At 34.1% G+C, this 21,185-nt stretch overlaps 1 protein-coding gene across 1 annotated transcript in view; it reads right to left on the minus strand.

Annotated features, from left to right (window-relative positions):
• Positions 1–21,185, minus strand: part of RICTOR (RPTOR independent companion of MTOR, complex 2) — a 101,537-nt gene that overhangs the window by 74,425 nt on the left and 5,927 nt on the right. Inside the window, exon 2 of the mRNA XM_012721873.1 lies at positions 2,201–2,298. Within this exon, the coding sequence (XP_012577327.1) occupies positions 2,201–2,236 (36 nt within the window). The 5' untranslated portion in view covers positions 2,237–2,298. The remainder of the gene's footprint in view (positions 1–2,200; positions 2,299–21,185) is intronic.

The raw sequence follows: 21,185 nt of genomic DNA on the forward strand, positions 1-21,185 counted from the left end.
TACACATTACTTTATCTTGTGAAATGATGTCAGAAGGCAAGGATGGGTCGGTGACATTCATTATAGAATCCTATCACCTTCACCCTCTCTTCACACTTTAAAAGGAGACTTAATTTTAGAGATAAAATCTACCCTATACAACATTTTTACCCCACTGCCTACTATGTTAATTTAGTTAACAAAACAACAAAAACTCATTTAAAAATGTAAAGGCCTCCCAACCTTGATATAAAACCTTTAATACTTGTTATTTGCCAGGCTTTAGGTTAGAAAAGGATATAAGAATGCAGAAATAAATACAGTATATAGTTCTTGTGTTTAAAAAAATAGCAATTAACTATTAAATAATCTCCTGGCCTCATAATAATTTTTTTTAATTTTCTTATTCTATAAAGCTTGTCATATAGACTGCTGACTAGTAAATTTTATTCTATAAGGAATGAAGGCACATACTTTATGGGAATAACAGCTCTGTAAATACCTGCTAATCTGGTTCTGCAGTGAAACAGAATGTAGGTATTACATTATAATTAAATTCAGTTTAATGTTTAGTTGGTGCTAGGTATTTAGAAATTTTATAATAAAATCTACAGATAATTATTTATAGCTGTGCTTTTTAACCAAAAGTAATTCTGTACACTGGGAATAGTTGGCAATATCTGGACATTTCTGTTTATCCCAAATGGTGGAGTTATGCTTCTAGCATAGATGCCAAGGACTTTGCTTGACACTGTAAAGAAGGCACTCTCCCTCCCCAAATAAATGATCTGGCCTAATATGTCAATATTACTGAGGTTGAAAATCACTGTTACTGTAACAACTTACCAACCTGCAACTCAAGCTATTAAGCAGACTCATCTCCCTAGAGTCATACAAAGAACTAAAAAAGTGACAAAATGTTGAAAAACAAAACAAAATAATAAATCCCAGGTTGAAAGATACTATCCAAGTTCACATTATGTGCTAGGTGCTACACTGGGATCTTGCCTTCAGTGGCAGCATGTTAACTCTAAGTAAAGAAATCTCCCCAAATAGCTTTGACAGTTAAAGTCTAAGCTAGGCTATAAGTTCCCATCTATTTTATCTAAAGATCAAGCTTTTCCCATTATATCACCAAGCAGCCAAAACAATATAGTCCAAACTTTATTATGGACTTTACTAATATAACAGCCCTGGGATCTTAACTCAGGGTTAGACCCTCATATACTGTAGACGATTCTACTAAGTTTAGAAATATGGTTTTAAAACCCACAAATAATCCAAAACTGCAAATAAAAGATATGCTATTAGCTGACACCAAGATAGGAGGAAAATAAAACTATAAACAAAGACCATGCATGCACAACAAAAGCAAGCAAGCATATAAAAGCCTAGGGCATCCTAACAGACATAATCATTTTATACAATAGTGGAAGGGAAGGAGAGAGGAACGGAGAAAGGAGGAGAGATTATGGAAGGAAATAAAAACAAAATAGGAGAGGGTAAAAAGTAAAGGCACAAAGGGAGAAGAAGGAGGGAGGGAGGGAGGGAGGAAGGAGTATCTATCCCCAAACCACAAAATGTAAAATTTCGTCTCTAGGCGTAACCATAATAACATGAGCTCAACCAAGCCATAAACCTCTACCAAACCGTTTTTAACAGTTAAATCCAGGCAAGCAGAAAGATTTACCAGGATTGAATGAAAAATGCAGAAATAAAGCTAGCAAATTAAAGATGTAAATTTGGAATCTTGAAACAATTTTGTATGTTAACAACGTGATATCTGGCTAGCACACTGAAAGAAAGGTATTTGAAGATTTTCATTACATACATAAAACATAGGGACATTCTTGAAAATCTCTTCTCAAACACCTACTCAATGTTTACTAAAAATTACTTCAACATAAACATACTTATATTATCACAGAAAAATGAGTAAAAAAATAGGTCAATATTATATGAATAATATGGAAGACTGGTCTGGATGTAAAATTCTCAGTGACCTTTTCTTTATTCTTTTCTGAATACCAATTTTTCTATAAGGATATAAATGCTTCCATTATTCAAATATATTTATATTTAAAACACATGAGAAAACTCCTGAGAAGCAGAGGAAATTCTTTGAGTGTATCTTATTAATGGCTGTTAAGTCACATCTATTAAGTAGTATCATAAGGAATAAAGAATTTTAGATGATGACATTAATATTCAAGTTACTTACCTTAGTAAAGTTATTCAGATGGCCTAGTTTTCTCATATTTGAAACTCCTTGTAATTTTGCCACATTTTGGAGAATCTCCCTTAAATTATCAGAAGGTTCTAGAATAAAAAATAAGATAATTTTAACAGAATTTAAAAGAGTATTTTCTGAACCAAAACCATAAAATATGCAGTACAAAACTTCACAATTTTAGCTCTTGGTTTAACATTTCATTATCTATCTTAATTCATCTACTTTGGTGATTTTAAAGTCCATCCATGCAGATGACTCATTCAATGACCTTCATATATCTAGAGTCCTCTCATGTGTTGTGGTCCAACTTGTGTATCTTCGACCTGTAAGTACTGAACAACTAAATCTTAAATTTCAGCATTCTAACTTTCACTTCTGAATACAATATAATTAATGAGCACTAAACATACTACACTATTTGAATTACACACACACAAAAAAAAACTGGACAAAATTTATGAAGCTATAGTTCTTTAGACAATGGACATCAAGAAGTTAAAGCACAAAGATTCCTGAAATAAGAAATAAAAGTGTGCTCTACAAATGCCCCAGCTTGGTGTCTTTAACAGTATTTCCAAGCCTTGGTACTAAAAAGAGAAACCTAGGCAAACAGTTTGACTTAAAAGAGACTGAATTCAGAGTCTGAGGCGAGCAAGAACTTTTAAGAGAAGTTCAGAGAAAGAGACCTCTGCAGATAGTTCTCAGATAGTCAGCAGAACAATGATTAGCGCATGTAAGGAAATTAATGCTCAAGAGAATTAAAGGTAAGAATGTACAGCATTCACAGGGCAAGGAACAGTGCTCATTCCTATCCAGACTGAAAAACTTAATAGTTTCCAGGACTTTAAAATTCTGACTTGGTAGTGGGGAACAATGAAAATAGAGACTAAACAGTTCTTTTATCCCACTTAACAAATCTCCAAAGTGCGATCTGAAAGAATTAAAAATTGTTTTTTTAGTACTAAACTTTTAAACCAATAATCAAAAAGATTAATAAATATATAAAGCACCTAGTGATGCAAAATATACAATGTTTAGCATATAGTCAAAACTTATTATGCAAACAAAGAAGCAGGAAGACATGACCACTAATGAACAGAGAAATTAATCAACTGAAAATGATCCACAACTGACATGTGTAGGAATTAGCAGAAAAAGACATTAAAACAATTTTTATAATTATCATCTATATGTTCAAAATCTTGAAGTCACACATTTTAAAAATACATAAAATTTCTGGAGATGAAAACTACAATGTCTCAAACGAAACATTCTAGATGGAATAACATTCAATTTAAACTACCATTTTATAGAAGGTAAGTATTGTTAATTTAAATACAAAGCAAAAGAAATTATACAAAATTGAACAAGAAAAGAAAAATAATGAAAGAATGAGCATATGTGATCTGTAGAACTTCAAATAGCTTAACACAATTATAATACATGTAATTAAGAGTCTTTAAAGGAAATAAGTGAGGGATAGAAAATTTATTTGAAGAAATAATGGATGAAAAGTTTCCTAATTTGATGAAAATAAGCCAACTAGCTCAATAAACTCTAAGTACAGAAAACATGAAGGGAAACTAGATCAAGGGATATCCTAATCAAATTAGTCAAAACCACTGACAAGGAAAAATCTTTAAAACAGCCAAATAAAAGCAGACATGTTACTTGGAAAGGTCAAAGAAAAGGATGACAGCAGATTTCTTGTAGTAAACATGGCAAGTGGTAAGACAGTGGAGCTGTATCTTTAAAATACTAAGAGGAAAAAAATGCTTTGAAGTGTAAAAAGGCCCTCCCTGGTGGCACAGCAAATTAAAGCACAGTACCATGAAGCTGTCCACAGCCACTGCAGCATCAGTTTGAGTCCAGACCAGGGAGGTGACCCACATGACCTGGCAGACCTCTCCTGAACTGCCTGCTGCTCCCCTCAGCAGTATATTTTTGTCAATCTGCCTGTTCTGCTCCCTACTGTGTCTCTGGTGAATCCTCTCACCCACCACACCTCTGGCCTGTATCCAAGTTCTTGTATGCATAAAAATACTTTTTTTTTTTTTAATGTAAAAACCATTCTTAGCTCACTTGCTATATATAAGTAAAGGCACAGTCTTATACTCAGTAGATGTCAACAAGCAGATGGCCCCGTGGTAAACAGATTACTGAACTCCAGAATAAAAGTGTGAACCTCCTCAGACTGCTTTAAACTAGTTTTCTATTAATACAGTTGGCATCCTCCTATTTGTTTTAAGTAAAACTGACAATCTACAGAAAAAAATACACTGCTGACCTTTTAATTACTAGAACCATTTAATACCTCCTTTGAAATTTTTATTTAGCACAAAACCAAGGAATAATGTTTTGATCAGTGTTTTCCTTAGTGAAACTGCACTGTCCTATTTTACATTTAGCTTGCATCTTCCTATCTTTTCTCATTCTACTCTACTGGGTGTTGGCCATTACATCACAAATTGGTTTGTATCAGCTCCACTAAGGACATTACATATTTCAGTTACTTCTACTCAATTTTGTAATTGCTTTATACTGAAATGATTCATTCAATGTTAAAGCATCTCCTTCAAATTTTGGATTTTATTTCTAATTCAAATGACACTTCAATATAGGTTAAGTGGTTTAGGAGGTTTTTATAATTAGTGGTTCAGGCAATCTTTAAAGTGGAATGAAAAGTCCATTGTGTAGAGTCAGATTGCATCCAAAAGAATTTACAAGGGAATACAAATTACAAGGTCACCATTAGTATTTAGTAACATTTTTTTTTCATTACTATAAATGGTTTGTCTTTGGAAAGACTGGCAGAAAAACTAAGCCACTGGTGTCAAAGTGAGTCAACTACCTGAGAATTTTAGGAAAATTTCATAAAAACCCTTAAAGTAATTTAGATTCCAAAGCAGCTTATAATTTCAGAATTAAGGATCATTAATGTCAATATGAAATTCACCTAATGAAAAAATATAACTTAACCATTTAACATTAATTTATAATCAGATTGTCAGGTACTAGAGTAACCACTTAGTTACTATTATGTAATGATCTAACAAAATGGTTAATCTGAAAAATCATTCTTCACAAAGGCTGGTGGATTCAAATTATTGCCTATCTTTTAGGTGCAAACTGCTGATAATTTTACACCAAAAATAAAGACTTATAAGTGAGTTAATTTGTTTAACAAGTATTTATCAAATATCTATTACAGTCAAGAACTGCTTAAGGTACTGGGACTATATCAATGAACAAGATAAATCCTCAACTGAACCTTATATTTGACCTTGGAAGAAAAGTAACAATCAAATATAAAAAGCAACCATGAAAGCAATTTGAAAAGTGATAGATAATAAGCAAAATGTCTGCCTAATGACTAATAATATAAAATGATAAAAATGAAAATAGTACACTATAAAGCAGGTGTTATCGTCAGTCCAAATAAAAATGAACCAGTCTTTCTCCTTTCCCCTCTGCCTTACCCCTTTCTCTTTACATAATCACCAGAATGTCCCAACTATGAAAATATTTCAAAGTTTCTTTGTAATATATTGTTCAAAGATTGGGCATTTCCTCCCAAAAACTACTTCTTAGAACAATTAAAACATAATATCAGTGTCACTTTGTTTTAGATAAATACTATATAGCTCATGTGCTATAAAGGTCTTATGGGGAATGCTTAATATTTGGTTAAGTTCTGCTGGCATTAAAAAGTCCCTAATTTCTTCTTTTACCTACTAGATTAGGAGTCTTCAAATTTTTCCTGTAAAGTCCAGCTATTAAGTATTTTAGACTGTACAGGTCATACAAATTCTACTCCTTCTACTCAGTTCTCCGATTATGTCAAAATGCAAACATAGAGTAGAAAAAACACAAATGAATTTAGTGATATTTCATTAAAACAGACTTGGCATATAAGAATAACTTACCAGATCCAGTGTTGTACTGTTAGACCTGCCACTTTCTAGACCCTAGAAAGAATAGTGAGCAAGCAGAAATCAATGCGTAGGGGAATGGAATAGATGAATACATGGAGAAGCAGCAAAAGGAAATTTAGAGGTTTAACTCTCTCCTTTTACTCTCAATGTTTTCAATTTAGCTTCTCCAAAACTAACTGTTGCCAATAATGTTATGCAATTAGTGTAAATGCACATATGAGATGATCTGTGACAGTCTCTGAAATCTTTAAGTTAAGAAACTAACAGGAAAAAGAAAAAAGAATTGTAGCTTGCTAATTGTCATGTCCAACCATAAAAATGCAAGCAAGCAAAACATGAAAGAATTACTAGAATTAGTGGCTCTTTTCCTTATTATATAACTTGTAAATTCTATTGTATGTTCCTGATGGGTCTCTCTGGAGGTGATAAAGTAACTGTAGTCACTCAATATATCTAGCATATCAGCTTAATATTATTAAAAAAACACATATTCCTATGTACAAATGTATAAATATATAGAAAACAACCAAAAGAAAATTACAGTAACTAAACTTTTCATCTATCTACATACTATATAGTATTAAATAGATTCATTTCCCTTCTGAATTAGGTCTTTACACATATACATACATACATCTCTGTGTGTATATATGCAAACTTGCATTATTTTAACATATTCTCTATATACTGCTTTGTAACTTGTTGAAATATTCTATATGAATACATTTACCTGGTTCCCTGTTAATAAATGATATAAAACTGATTTTTAATAAATTTAGTTTCAAGTACAGTCAATTAAGAATAAGAAAAAAAAACTTCTAGTATACAACTATTTGGGAGTTGTGGAAAGAACAACTTTTGAATGAAAAATAACTGAACTGAATCTATCTTGTTCACCTACAAACGATGGAGCATTAGCTAAGACATTTTATTGACAACTATTTCCTCATTCCTACAATGAAAGCAATAACTACTTTGAAGTATTGTTACAAGATTATGAGGTATAATTTAGCATACTGTCATAACAGATACTCAATAAACAGTAGTAGTGGTAACAAAAAGTTATTATTTGTTTAGCAAAACAATTTTTAGGAATCAATCATGTGAAATTCAGCTGGGCAGTACAAGCAAATGTGTGTAGCTTATACATTAGTATGTTTAAATTAAGGGATGTTTGTAATATGTTTTCATAATAACTTTTATGATTCAAGAATTGCTCATTAAAGTAGAAATTAATTTAACTTCATGAAAATTTCAAAGAGAAATTAGGATGATTGCAGACTTGAACATTATTTTCTGTAATTTGTGAAGATATGTGAGTAATACATAAGCTACTAGCCAGAATACTGGAATACAAGAATATAATAAAATTAAACGTAACTATACAAACCCAATCTGTATGTATTCTTTATTATCTATCATTACTGTCAGCAAACAGAAAAGATTAAAAGAATATAAAAATTCTTTTATATTCCCTCAGCAGTTGACATTACCTTTGCAAATGCACGCAGTAAATCTGTGTCCTTCACAAGCAAAAACACTAGGAGTATATCTTGACACCCTTTCCCAAGAGTGCAAAAACTGAGTAAACACTGCTTCAAGCTATCTACCCTTTCCTGAAGTTCTAGCCATTATTATTAATGAGTTATATGTTGAAAATAATGTTTCCTCTCAAGCTAACTATGGCAGAAAATAACCTTCTGATAATCACTGGTGTATTTTAAATATAAACACTATAGTAGAAAAGAGCAAGGGAAACCTATCAATTGATGTATGATAGAATTTACTAATAGGGTATCACAGAGAAAGTATAGATTTTGGGGTAATTTGTAGCAAGCATATGCACAAAACCAACCAATAACAAAAACTTCCTTACAATGTTATATGTTAAAATGAGTCAAAGCTGTTAACCATTTGGTCCTGCATCAAAATCAGATCTATAGACCAGTGGTTTTCCAATTTGTGTCCAATATGTGGGTTATTATAAGAAATACTAATTCTTGTACAAAATGATGTAAAAATAAACTGTTATAAAAAAATAAATAAAATAAATTTCCTGGGAAAAAAAAAAGAGAAATACTACTTCCAGATGAGTATACCCAAAAGTGACCCATGTTAACCTATTTTTTATAGGACGCACTTCTTTGATTACTATGTTCACTGAAATTGAAAACATGTTGCCAGAACTGAGAGAATATTAGATAACCATATTTACTTATCTCTTTGGATTATATGATCCAACCTTTTAAAGCATAATAATCTACTCTCTGAAATATAGTGGTGTATAATTTTCAAATAAGTGCATGTTACAATATGAAACAAACAACACCCACTGATATAAAAATAATAATTACAAAGACATACATAGAACCTACAACATTGTACTAGTCTTTTTACATAAACAAAGGCTGCACATCAAACATTTAAGGAAGATACTATTATTGCAATCCATGTTAAGAAATTAATCTAGGGCTCTCCCTGGTGGCGCAAAGGGTTAAAGCACCGCATTATGAAGCTCTCCTAAACCACTGCAGCATGAGTTCCATCCAGGGCCAGGGAGCTGACCCACATGGCATGGAAAACCTCTTCAGACCTGCCTACTGCTCCCCTCAGCAGTATTCTTTGACCATCTGCCTATTCTGCTCCTCACTCTGTCTCTGGTGAATCTTTTCACCCACTATACCTCTGGCCTGTACTCCAGTTCTGTAAGCATAAATAAATAAAATTTAAAGAAAAAAAAAAAAAAAAGGTAAAATAAATAAATAAATAATCTAGTTATATTAATTCACTATTTGCCTACACCTAAAATCAAATAAGTATCAGAAGTAGCAGTATTTGACCTAAGCAATCAGACTCTAAGACTAAACTTTATCCCTCGTGTACTATCCCCTTTATTCTACCTACCTCATGATAATGCCTTTAGCAGTACAGACCAGTTTATAATTACAAATTTATTTGTATGATTATATGAAGTTAACCCCTCAAAACTGAGTCTGTTTTAGTATACCACTAAAATATAAATCCTAATTATTTAGAACTGTATGTGGCTGACACACAGTAACTAAAAAAAATTCCTAAAAGGCCCTCCCTGGTGGCGCAGCGGGTTAAAGCACAGCACTAAGAAGCTAAAGCCACTTCAGCATGAGTTCGATTCCCGCCTGCCCTGGAGGTGACCACATGGCACGGCAGACCTCTCCTGACCCGCCCGCTGCTTCCCTCAGCAGTGTACTTCGTCGATCTGCCTGTTCTGCTCCCCACTCTGTCTCTGGTGAAGCCTCTCGCCACCCCTGAGCCTCTGGCCTGTACCCCAGTTCTGTATGCACAAATAAATAAATCTTTAAAAAAAAAAATTCCTAAATAAAAGAATACTTATTCAGAAACAAATACCTCCATTTCTTTATTTCACAAAGTGTATCAACCTGTGAAAAGTCATTGTACATTTATCTCTCTACCTATAATAACAATCTCTAGCCATAATACACTAAGTAGTTAAAAATATTTTTATGTTACATATCAGAGACTATATTTATTCTTTTATATTAAACAGGAACTTATTACTTTAACTGAAATTTCACAGCCTAGTTTTATAACAAAATAAAGTCCCCAGGTCATAACTGTGAATATTAAAATACAATAACTCACAAATGAAATAACAAATTATAAAGAAATAGCTACAGTAAATTGAACTAATTGAAGATAAAGTAAAAATGTAAAGTGCATTTCTTTGGTTGTAACTTGCATGAACAGAAGGTTAAAATGTGATCACTAGCTCCTAATTTTTTTATATTTATTCACACATTCTGCTAAGAGTTTTTGAGGCATAATTATTCTCCATATTTCTATTACAGAACAATGATCCTTCATCTGACATCTTGGGATTTAGGTAAGCTTAGAACTTAGGTTTTTGGGATATTTTTAGCCTTAAAATACACTACAGATTAACATCTCCCAAAGGGTTAAGGGTTGTATGGCATATTCACAAATAGTATTATTTTCCTAGCCATACTCTGCTGCAAATGACCCTTAGGCTATGCCTGTAAGGTCAAGTTATTGCTAGAAATAGCTCTGATTTTCATAATTTTAGGATTTTATAAGTTACAGATGTGTAGGTCTGTATAATTGATATTACCTATATAATGGTTCCTACATTCTTCTCTTCAACAGTTACCGAAATGTCACTTTTTCTATGCATCCTGTGATGCAAAATACATGGCAATATTGAAGTATAAATTTAGCTTTTCTTATTTAAGTTGTATTAAATTTAACAAAGAATTGTATCACTGCAGAAATAACAACTATTTGTTAACACAGAGAATTTAGAACCTCAACAAAAATTCTGTTCTACCAATTCAAAATAAAATACTCGTTTAGGACAAAAATACTAATGGAAAGAAGGATTTCTGACTTCAAAGATATGATCTGGCTACCAAAGTATACATGTGAAGTGTCAACAAGAAAATAAAGAATATCGGGCTCTCCCCAAACCTACTCAATCTGGTACTTTGTAAAACCAAGATCCCAAAGTGTATCATTTGTACATTATGCTTTATTGGTACACACCTACCTACTTTTCCTTAAAAAGGCTTGCTGCTTACAAGGCTGACCTTGACTAGCATATGGAAACAAATACTTAAGAGGTTCTGACCACACTTACCTGGTAGCTCACTATGCTTAACCTATTTATACAAACACTATAGTTAATGCTGAATGTTTGCTTTATCTTGAGTCTGGAATTTTGTTACTTGCCGGGAGAGGCTGCCTACTTGAAAGTCCTCAATAAAAACTCCGGAGGCCCTGTTTTTTAACTTACCTAGTGGACAGTTTTTCACTACGTGTTATCACAATTCATGCTAAGGAGAATAAAGAATACCCTGTGTGGACCTAAAAACAACAGAAGCTTGCTCCTGGTTGCCCCAAGATTTCACCCAGTGCACCTTTTCTCTTTGCTGATTTTGTTTTGTATTCTTTTACCATAAAATGTTCTCCTAGCAAATCTTCAAATGTGGGAATGGTTAAGGGGATATCCAACACAATAATAAAGTTTGAGAAGAAAAACTCTATAGTTTAATTAAGTGTAAGACATGAAGACTACGGGTTTACCTTTGGGCCAGTGAAAAAGAAGAACTCCATCAAGCATAGAATCAGGAATTAGGAAACAGTATACCTTAGGAAAAAGTATGAATCAAAGTATACTAATCCAACAGAAGCAGACAACAAAGAAAGTAGCTGTGTCTAAAGTTAAAAACAAAATGAGACTTCCTGGAGTTACTGAAGACACTGCTTGTGGTTTCTGGAACCTAAACAGACTCTTGTGCATCATGCATGAAAACTACAACATGAGGATTTTTTAATTTAAATCAGAGTCTGGCCTACAGTACTCCAAAGCAGCAAGCAGAAATAATTCAGCCATCAACCACCCATTTAACCAGGTAACTACCCTTTAACCTAACAAATTTAAGTGCACAAACAAAAAAGAAAAGAAAAGAAGATCCATTTTAAGCAGAAGCAATCAATAAAGCAAAAACAAATCTAAAGACTTCATTGTAAGTATTGTGCATACACACACACCAAACAATAAAATGAAAACATATTTTATATCTTCAGTAAAGGAGTTAGAAAGCTTGTTTAATAAAAAGTCAACTCAGCAGTTGACTTAACTACTTAAAGGACTATGGCTATACCTCATAAAACAATGCACTTGTAAGCCATACTTGCAAGATTTGCACGTCACTACTTATAAAACCGCTAGTTTAAAGGAAAGAGTAACCAAAAAGGACAGACTGTGTAACATTCAAGAGAGCATTTTATACACACACACACACACACGAAATAAAAGTATGATTGAATAAAAAACTTAATGCAGATACAAACTGAGAATAAGGTAACATCTCAATTTACTAGATAGAAGAAGACTATCTTCTATAGTCTATCCCTTAATTTTTTTTTTAAAGATTTATTTATTTATTCGTACAGAACTGGGGTACAGGCCAGAGATGCGGAGGGTGAGAGGATTCACCAGAGACAGAGCGGGGAGCAGAACAGGCAGATAGACGAAGTATACTGTTAAGGGGAGCAGAGGGCGGGTCAGGAGAGGTCTGCCACACCATGTGGACACCTCCGGGGCAGGCGGGAATCAAACTCATGCAGAAGTGGCTTAAGCTTCTTTGTGCTGTGCTTTAACCCGCTGCACCACCAGGGAGGGCCCAGTCTATCCCTTAATTTTATAATGGTTGAAGTGAGACAAATAATACATGAAGGTTCCTTATACACATTTTTTCTACTTACGTTTGAAAATGCTTTAATACATTTTAATGAAAGTCTGAAAATCCAAGTGTTGCCCAAAGTATGGCTCAATAGTAACTCGTATCTTGTTACATAGAGCATGTAACTACTGATTCTATACCAAGTTATAAACACTAGAAAAACTTGTACCAGAATTCATTTTGTAACAGCAAGAAACTACAAACCACCCAAGTGTCCATTACCAAAAGAATGAATAAATAACTATAACTTATGCATTAACACTTTTTAAAAATATTTATTTATTTATGCATACAGAAATGGGGTACAGGCCAGAGGTGCATGGGTGGTTAGAGGATTCACCAGAGACAGAGAAGAACAGATTAGGCAGATCAATGACGTACACTGCTGAGGGGAGCAGTGGCCAGGTAAGAAGAGGTCTGCCGCACCATGTGGATCACCTCTGGCCGGGGATCGAACTTGCACTGAAGCACTGCTGCCAGCCTGCAGTGCTGGGTACTTAGCCGTTGTGCCAGCAGGGGGGCCCCGAAGACTTATTTTTAATAGTTATAAAAGCCTAAAAAGATGTGAAATATTATATCCCCCATACAAATAAGTACACTTAGGCACAGAAAATTAAATAAAATGTGTACTATTTCTTTAAAATTATGGAGCAAGAATTTGAACGCAGATCCTCCTCCTATAAACTCAGTTTTCATTTCACAGTAATTAGGAATGTGTGTATTTTAAAACGCAGTGAAATGCTAATTTTCTAAAGTAAAAGAAGGTTAAATTGTTATTATTTTAAAAAAACTCACATTACAGGCCCTCCCTGGTGGCGCAGCGGGTTAAAGCACTGCACTGAGAAGCTAAAGCCACTTCAGCATGAGTTCGATTCCCGCCTGCCCCGGAGGTGACCACATGGTGTGGCAGACCTCTCCTGACCCGCCCGCTGCTTCCCTCAGCAGTGTACTTCGTCGATCTGCCTGTTCTGCTCCCCACTCTGTCTCTGGTGAAGCCTCTTGCCACCCCTGAGCCTCTGGCCTGTACCCCAGTTCTGTATGTACAAATAAATAAATCTTAAAAAAAAAAACAAAAAACTCACATTACAAAAGTAAGCTGTAATTCAGGTATGTACAAATTAATAATAAACTCTGAAATTTCTTTCACATAATTTGTAATTCTTTTATGTGTGCTCATGTGTCTATACCTAATAACCAAAAGAAATAGAGAGGGATAATCATCTTAATAAGTCTCCTCAGAGGACAGTAACAGTTGGTCTATCTTTAGCATATACAGAGAACTTTTTCTTTGTTTGTCTTACCACATTAAGTGATCTCTAAGGATTCTGCTAACTCAAACTCTAGTAAGAGTTTACCTAGTTTCATAACCTATTAAGTCCTCTTTAGTACAAAACTTGGTCAAATTAAGTATGTGCAGTTCAGATTAAGGAATAAATATCACATGAAAGAATAACAATATCAGTTAAGAATTATGCAGGCTAAATATTTCTAGCAATAAATTCTAACAACATGTAAGTGTTGATTAGATTGTATCTAAATACTTTTATGCATCAATTACTTTTTAAAGGCAGATCACCAGTCATAACCTTTTCATAATCTTTCTCACACTTTATCAAACACAGGTCATCCACCATTTGCTAAAAGGGCAAAACATTCCTGAATCAATAAACCAAAACCCACACATTATACAATTACATTTGTTATGGCAAAACAGGTTTCAACTCTAGTGCCAAGCCTAGTGCTTCCAGGAACACTATGTTTGGGGTTATGAAGCCTCACTGTTGCTCATGACTGCTGAGCAACCTCATTCCCACACTCCCTGTCTTAGCCAATCTCAACACTACAGCATAATTTTACTTTACCAAAGGTACAAACTGGATTCAGAACATTGCCTGGTACATAAATATACACACTGAAAAAAACAAAAGTTCATCCACAAAATTAAAAAGCAAAATTAAGAATGGTCTTTAGCTAAGCAACATCTAAAAATCTAGAAATCATTCTGAAAAAGAAAACAGATTATAGGAATTGCCCTAAAATAAAAATTACTTTAAAGATGGAGAAGCACAAAAAATTTTTTTTAAATACAGTTTTAATATAAAATAAAATTTCCCCCTAAAAATTGCCTATTCTGCTTATCAGAGATCATATTCAGGGGAAAAAAAACACCAAAACTGAGAGAATAAACATAACATTACTTCATCCATTCTCCTATTTTCCCTGTTTCACTATATTTCTAATGATAGATTAAACATTTGAATGATCTAGCAGCATCAGCAAGAAAGTCAAATAAACAGTATTTTTTACAGGTTATATAAAAAGCTAGTAACTCCCTTTTTGACCTTCTGATTTGTGTTCAAGTTTAAGTACCCAACCACTGTACAATTTCTGAATGTCATGCAACTAACTAGAGCTTCTTTAAAGAACAAGATCTAACTTATCTTGTAACTTCAATCTTGAACTTCAGAGAACTTAGTGTAATACTGCCTATGGTAAATACTCAGTAATTAACTTAATTAATAAAGGAATATAGCATTTCCCACTCACAGTAAAATGTGATGTCATTAAATTAATGACAGCTCAGGTATTATGTGGTAACTCAAAATATTAAAGTATTATGTTAGACATACAAAGCCTACAGGGAGTGACTATTTTTATACAATTATTTTGACAATTACAATGTTAATTTTGCCACTTTTCCTTTTGAACAAAACACTGTCATCTCAAGTGATTCAAAAATGTATATAAAAGTGAAAGGATTCCCACGGGGATTACAAATGAGATGGAAAAAAGCACAAAATGATGTAAAAATAAAACTATTATATTATTTAAAAAAAAAGTGAAAGGATTACTTGATTAACACTGATTTAGTAACTTGTTTCATGCACAGCTGCACCAGGAGTTCCAGTTCATTCTCCACAGAGTAGGCGGTGAAGATCCTTCTAAAGAATCAGATAGTGTCATTCCCTGACTTATAACTTTCTAATAACTCCCCTTTGCAAATTTGCCTACCCCTCACTCATCAAGGATTAACCATATTGATTGTTTAGTACCTCTGGGTATTTGTACTAGTAGTTTTGTCTACTTAGAGGACTTTCCCCCTTTATCTTCACAAGGTACATTTTTGGTAGTCCTATATCAACTAAATGTCTGCCTCAGGAAAGCTTTTTCTTCTGATAATCCCCCAAATTACCTAATAACCTTCTGCCATATAACCAACTTTACATTATTCCAAAAATGTGTTAATACTTAGACAACATGTTTATTGTTTATACTATGCCCACCAAAAATAAGCTTCTCAAAGGCAAAGATTCAATCTTTTACAACACATAATCACTTGTACACAGTGCCCAGCATATAGTAAAGATCAACAAATAATTGTCAAGTGTGATGAAGGAAGCGGTTATGAAAAAATTATAGCAACAGTGTAAGAAAAGTAACATACACTGTAGAAGACCAAAGAAAGAAGATTCTAAGATTGACTTTATGGGAAAATTTATGAAGAGACAGAACTAAAATAGGGACTTCAATGCAATCATCCAAGAAGACAAATAAGGGTCTGAATAAAGGAAAGGCAAAAGAAATGGAAACATATTTTACTGGTATTTCAGAGGTAAATTTACTATTATCTGGGTGAAGTTTTGCTGTGGAGAATAAGGACAAAGAATGAGGCTAGGATGTCTCCTGGGTGTCTAATTTGACCTGGTTAAAGTTCTTAATGCAGATGGAAAATTAAACAGGGTTACAGAACCCAATTCCAACTTGTCTGTGAATGCACGCATGCTCTTCTATCATCATCAAGTAATTCTCGGACACCATCTGGATATCCTATAACTTAATTCAGTTCAGTTCTAACATAATCTTCTATCAGTCTCCCCCAAGAGTTCCCTCCACTTCAGATGATAGCTGCAAGCCCAGGTTGTTACTTATACTTCTGACCTACTAGCAATATAAATCAGAAGTTCCCAGGACCCCTCCTGAGCTTTGATTAAATTGCTAATGTTACTCACAGAACTCAAGGCCTGTTTACTCACTAAATCATCAGTTTATTCAGAACAGTCAAATAGAGACGCTTAGGGCTAGATTGAGGAAAGGACAAGGAGCCTTCTCCAGGTGCGTCATTCTTCCTTAATATCCAAAGTTCACCAACTAGGAAGCTATCTAAAGCCCCTGCTTTGGGGCTCTTATGGAGGTTTCATTACTTAGGCTAGAATGATTAACTTTTTGATCACTGGCAATAGAACTCAATCTCCATATCCTCTTTCCTTCCCAGAGGTGTGAGGGAGAGAAAGGAAATTAAAACTCTAATTATATGGCTGGCTCCTCAGAAATAACGACCTTTCACTAGTGCTTTCCAAAAATTACCCTCATGAATACAGCAAAAGACACCTCTGTCACTCTCACACTCAAGAAATTCCAAGTCAACTTTGACACACATGACTACAAGGTTAAAGAGGTGTATAAGCAGGGAAATAATTGGTCTGTAGACCATAGGCCAAAACACAAATTTGAGTCATTTATCAACCAATAATTCGATGTTCTATGTGCTGCACTAGGAAACAATGGTTCAGCAAAATAGGGTACTTGTTTTCACAAAGCATACGTTCTAGGGAGACTATAAATAATGTAATGGCAATAATGACAAAGATGATGGGAGAAAAATATAGTAAAATGAAATGGAGATAGGACTATTTTACATAGAATGATAGAAAAAGGCCTCACTAATATTTGAAGACAGTTAAGATGAATTAAGAAGCAAGATACACAAATATCAGGAAGAGTACAATCCAAATGTAGAAGTACAAAGGCCCTGAAAAGAAAATATGAGTATAAATTAATAGAAAGAAGGGTTTTCAGCCAAATACAGTGAAAGAGCTAGAAAAAAAGAGGTTATAAAGACAAAGGCTACATTATAATGGCAGCCACCACACATTTTTTAAAGAAGATTTTGTCATGCATGTCCCAGTATTTAATACATTGCTGAGAATACAGATGCTCAATGAATTACAAATTAATGAATGAATAAACAAATCCATGAATTCCCATTACACTTGAGCCCATTTCTCAACATCTAATTAATTATTTTCCCAAGGAAAAGCCAACCTGCAATTTAAAGGGCTGTATTTTAAGTTTCCGCATTCTTTAGATACAGAATTTTTAAAATATTTTAAACAATGACATCACCACTAGAAGTACACGACCTTCCAAGAGGATGGGTTAGGAAGAAATATCACCTATTCAGAAATGAAAGTTTCTAGTGTATTTGTTTAAAAAAATACATCATTTAATGGCCTTCACATTTTATAATGCTTTAATCAAAATATCATTTTAGACAGAGAGCGGATTGTGTTAAATAGTCAACAGTTTACTATATTACTTCTGCTCTATTCTAGGAAAATTTATTTAAAATAGCGGAAAAAGAAAAATGACGTACAAGAATACATGAGAGTCAAAAATAATATATTTTGGCCCTCCCTGGTGGCGCAGCGGGTTAAAGCACTGCACTGAGAAGTAAAGCCACTTCCGCATGAGTTCGATTCCCGCCTGCCCCGGAGGTGACCACATGGCGCGGCAGACCTCTCCTGACCCGCCCGCTGCTCCCCTCAGCAGTGTACTTCGTCGATCTGCCTGTTCTGCTCCCCACTCTGTCTCTGGTGAAGCCTCTCACCGCCCCTGAGCCTCTGGCCTGTACCCCAGTTCTGTATGAATAAATAAATAAATCTTTAAAAAAAAATAATATATTCTTTAGAAGTATAGATTTCCGACTTTGTCATTCCCAGCAGAATCAAGTAAAAGTACTCAAAATTCGCCATTAAAAAAAAGTATTCTTTTAGTAGCAAGTAATCCACACTCAACTTAAATCTGTTCAGTGAATGGTCTAGATTCAGAATAAGGAAGGATCTTGCAAAGTTATTCAAACTTCCCATCTTCAGGAGATTCCAAACACATTGTTTTCCATACTTGGAAGAGTAGATGCAAAAAAATTTAAATCATTTTTGAGTATTTAAAGTAAAAGCTATATATGCTTAAGCTAGCAATATTTAGAAAATACTGTATCAAAAACTTCACTTTAGTTCAATATTTTTGTTTCACTTTCATATTTATTGTTGCTTTTGCATATTAAAAAGAGTAAAACTATAAATGTTAAGCATACTTTACGATGTTAAGCATACTTTACGATGCTAAGAGGAATTTAACCAATTTCTGTGCGATATTCTCAGATCTCAGTTCTAATTTTGGGGGGGTCAATCATCAAGACATCTGTCAAAACACCCTCAAATCTCACAGGAAAAGAAACTAATATTCAATAAGGTTATGCAAAAAAAAAAAAACTTTAAATTTTATTTAAAATCAAGGTACATAAAATACTATATAAAAGTCAATTAAAGAGGCCCTCCCTGATGGCGCAGCAGGTTAAAGCGCAGCACTAAGAAGCTAAAGCCACCTGCGCATGAGTTCAAATCCCGAATGAGTTCAATTCGCGCCTGCCCCGGAGGTGTGACCATATGGCTTGGCAGACCTCTCCTGACCTGCCCGCTGCTCCCCTCAGCAGTGAACTTCTTCAGTTCTGTCTGTTCTGCTCCCCTCTCTGTCTCTGGTGAAGCCTCTCACTGCCCCTGAGCCTCTGGCCTGTACCTCAGTTCTGTATGCACAAATAAATTAAAAAAAAAAAAAGTCAATAAAAAGAAAGTAGTCCATTTCTATACTGTGTCCTATTAAAAAACCATCAGATTAGAAATAGAAAAAAAAAAAACGGAAACAACTGAGAAAAACTGGAAAACACAACGGAAAGGAGTAACAATAGCAAAGAGGTACTTGATAGCTGTTAACAAGGTCTTAAGAGACTCCAACACATAAAGTTCTAACATGTCCATTAAAGTGTCAATGCATTATGATTTCCTCCTATATGAAAGTGAAGCAACATAAGACAGTTTTAATGGTCTTTTTAAGCTCTTAAGAAAGAACTAGGTAAGTCAAGCAAAGAATCTTTTTGTACTTTTTAATTCTGATGTTCACTTAAAACTGCTGTAAAATAACATTAACATATATATACAGTAAATATATTACTGAAGTGAGGAAAAGTAATGTTTATCATGTTTCCCTTTTTCTCTGTAGAAATATACTAAACCAATTTAGTTTAACACAAAAAATTTTTGTACTATAATTTTAACTTTTCCAACTTTTTTTAGCATGTAGCCATGAACTCCTTTTGTTGATGAAACTTTCATCCCCTTAAACAGCTAAGAAAAAATATGAAAAATTCAGCTATGTAGATATGTTAATAGACTAATTTTTATTTATTCAATCAAAAGGTCAGGCCCAAAGGCAAGAAGACAGAGATACTTGGAAAATGATTCAAATTTTTTTCCCCAAATCCATCCCTTGAACCCCTTTGAAATTCTCTCACCTTGCCTCTTAATCTCAAAAGCATTACTTTATTTATTTGCTTCTGCTAGTTATCATAAGAACTTTGCTTTCTCTAATAGTCTGCTATGTAAATGTCCAGGATTTGTCTGTAGTTTTTACTTGATTTGCTATATACCTAGTTCCCTCTCATTCTTTCCATTTTGTCTTTCCTTATAAGCTAAGCAGGATTCCTCCATGTGGATATGTCTTATCTTCTTGACCCAATTCTCCTTCCTCAGTGCACAATTTAGGTTGTTTTCATGCTCTGACTACTGTAAATAAACAGCTATAGAACATATGCCAGGAGAGCTGCAGTAAACATTGTAGAGCATGTAACTTTTTGAGTTGATGGTTTCATGTTCTTTGGATGGATGCCCAAGAGTGGAATTGTTGGGTCATATGGTGTTTCCATTTTTAGGTTTTTTAAGGTAAATCCAGATTGCCTTCCAAAATGGCTGTTAACAGTTTGCAATCACACCAAGAACATAATAAAAGTGTTCTCTTTCTCTGCATCCCCTCCAACAATTGTTTTTTTTTAATATGTGCCATTCTTACAGATGTGAAATGATAGCTCATAGTGGCTTTTACATGCTACTAGCTTACTAATAGCAAAAATAAGCATTTTTCCATGTGTCTATTGGCTTGCTGGATATCCTTTGTTGAATTGTCTGTTCAGGGCTGCTGCTCATTTTTTTAGATCATATAATATATATGTTTATCGTGGTTGTAACCACTTGTGCTGATTGTGTAATATGTAGGTATTTTTTCCCATTCAGTGGAATGTCTTTTTGAAATATATTTTCTTTCTCTGTGTAAAAACTTTCTAATTTGAGGTAATCACAATTGTTTGTTTTATATCTTTTGCAACAGGGATCAAAATTACTTCAGTCATTTTGAATTTACTTTGTGCATGAAATTAGAGTGATGGGGGCCTCCCTGTTGGTGCAAGTAGTTAAAAGCACAGTATCCTGAAGCTATCCACCAGTACAATCCCTCGTCAGGGAGGTGACCCACATGGTGCAGCAGACCTCTTCTGTCTCACCCACTGCTTCCCCTAGCAGTATATTTCAGTCGATCTGCCTATTGTGCTCCCTCCTATCTCTGGTGAATCCTTTCACCCTACCCACACAACTCTGACCTGTACCTCAGGTTCCTGTATGCATAAATAAATAAATGTTTAAAAAAAATTATAGTGCTCAAACTTTGTTCTTTCCCAACCTGCTTTTATTTTTCCCAGAACCACCTGTTAAAAAGACTCTCCTTTCGAACTGATGAAACTCAACAAAAATAAAATAAACAACCCCATCAAAAAATGGGCAGAAGAGCTAAAAAGACACTTCTCCAAAGAGGAAATGCAGATGGCCAACA

Source organism: Condylura cristata, unplaced genomic scaffold, assembly GCF_000260355.1.
Source record: "Condylura cristata isolate star-nosed mole 26May11 unplaced genomic scaffold, ConCri1.0 scaffold00007, whole genome shotgun sequence".
In the NCBI taxonomy this organism is placed as follows: domain Eukaryota; kingdom Metazoa; phylum Chordata; class Mammalia; order Eulipotyphla; family Talpidae; genus Condylura; species Condylura cristata.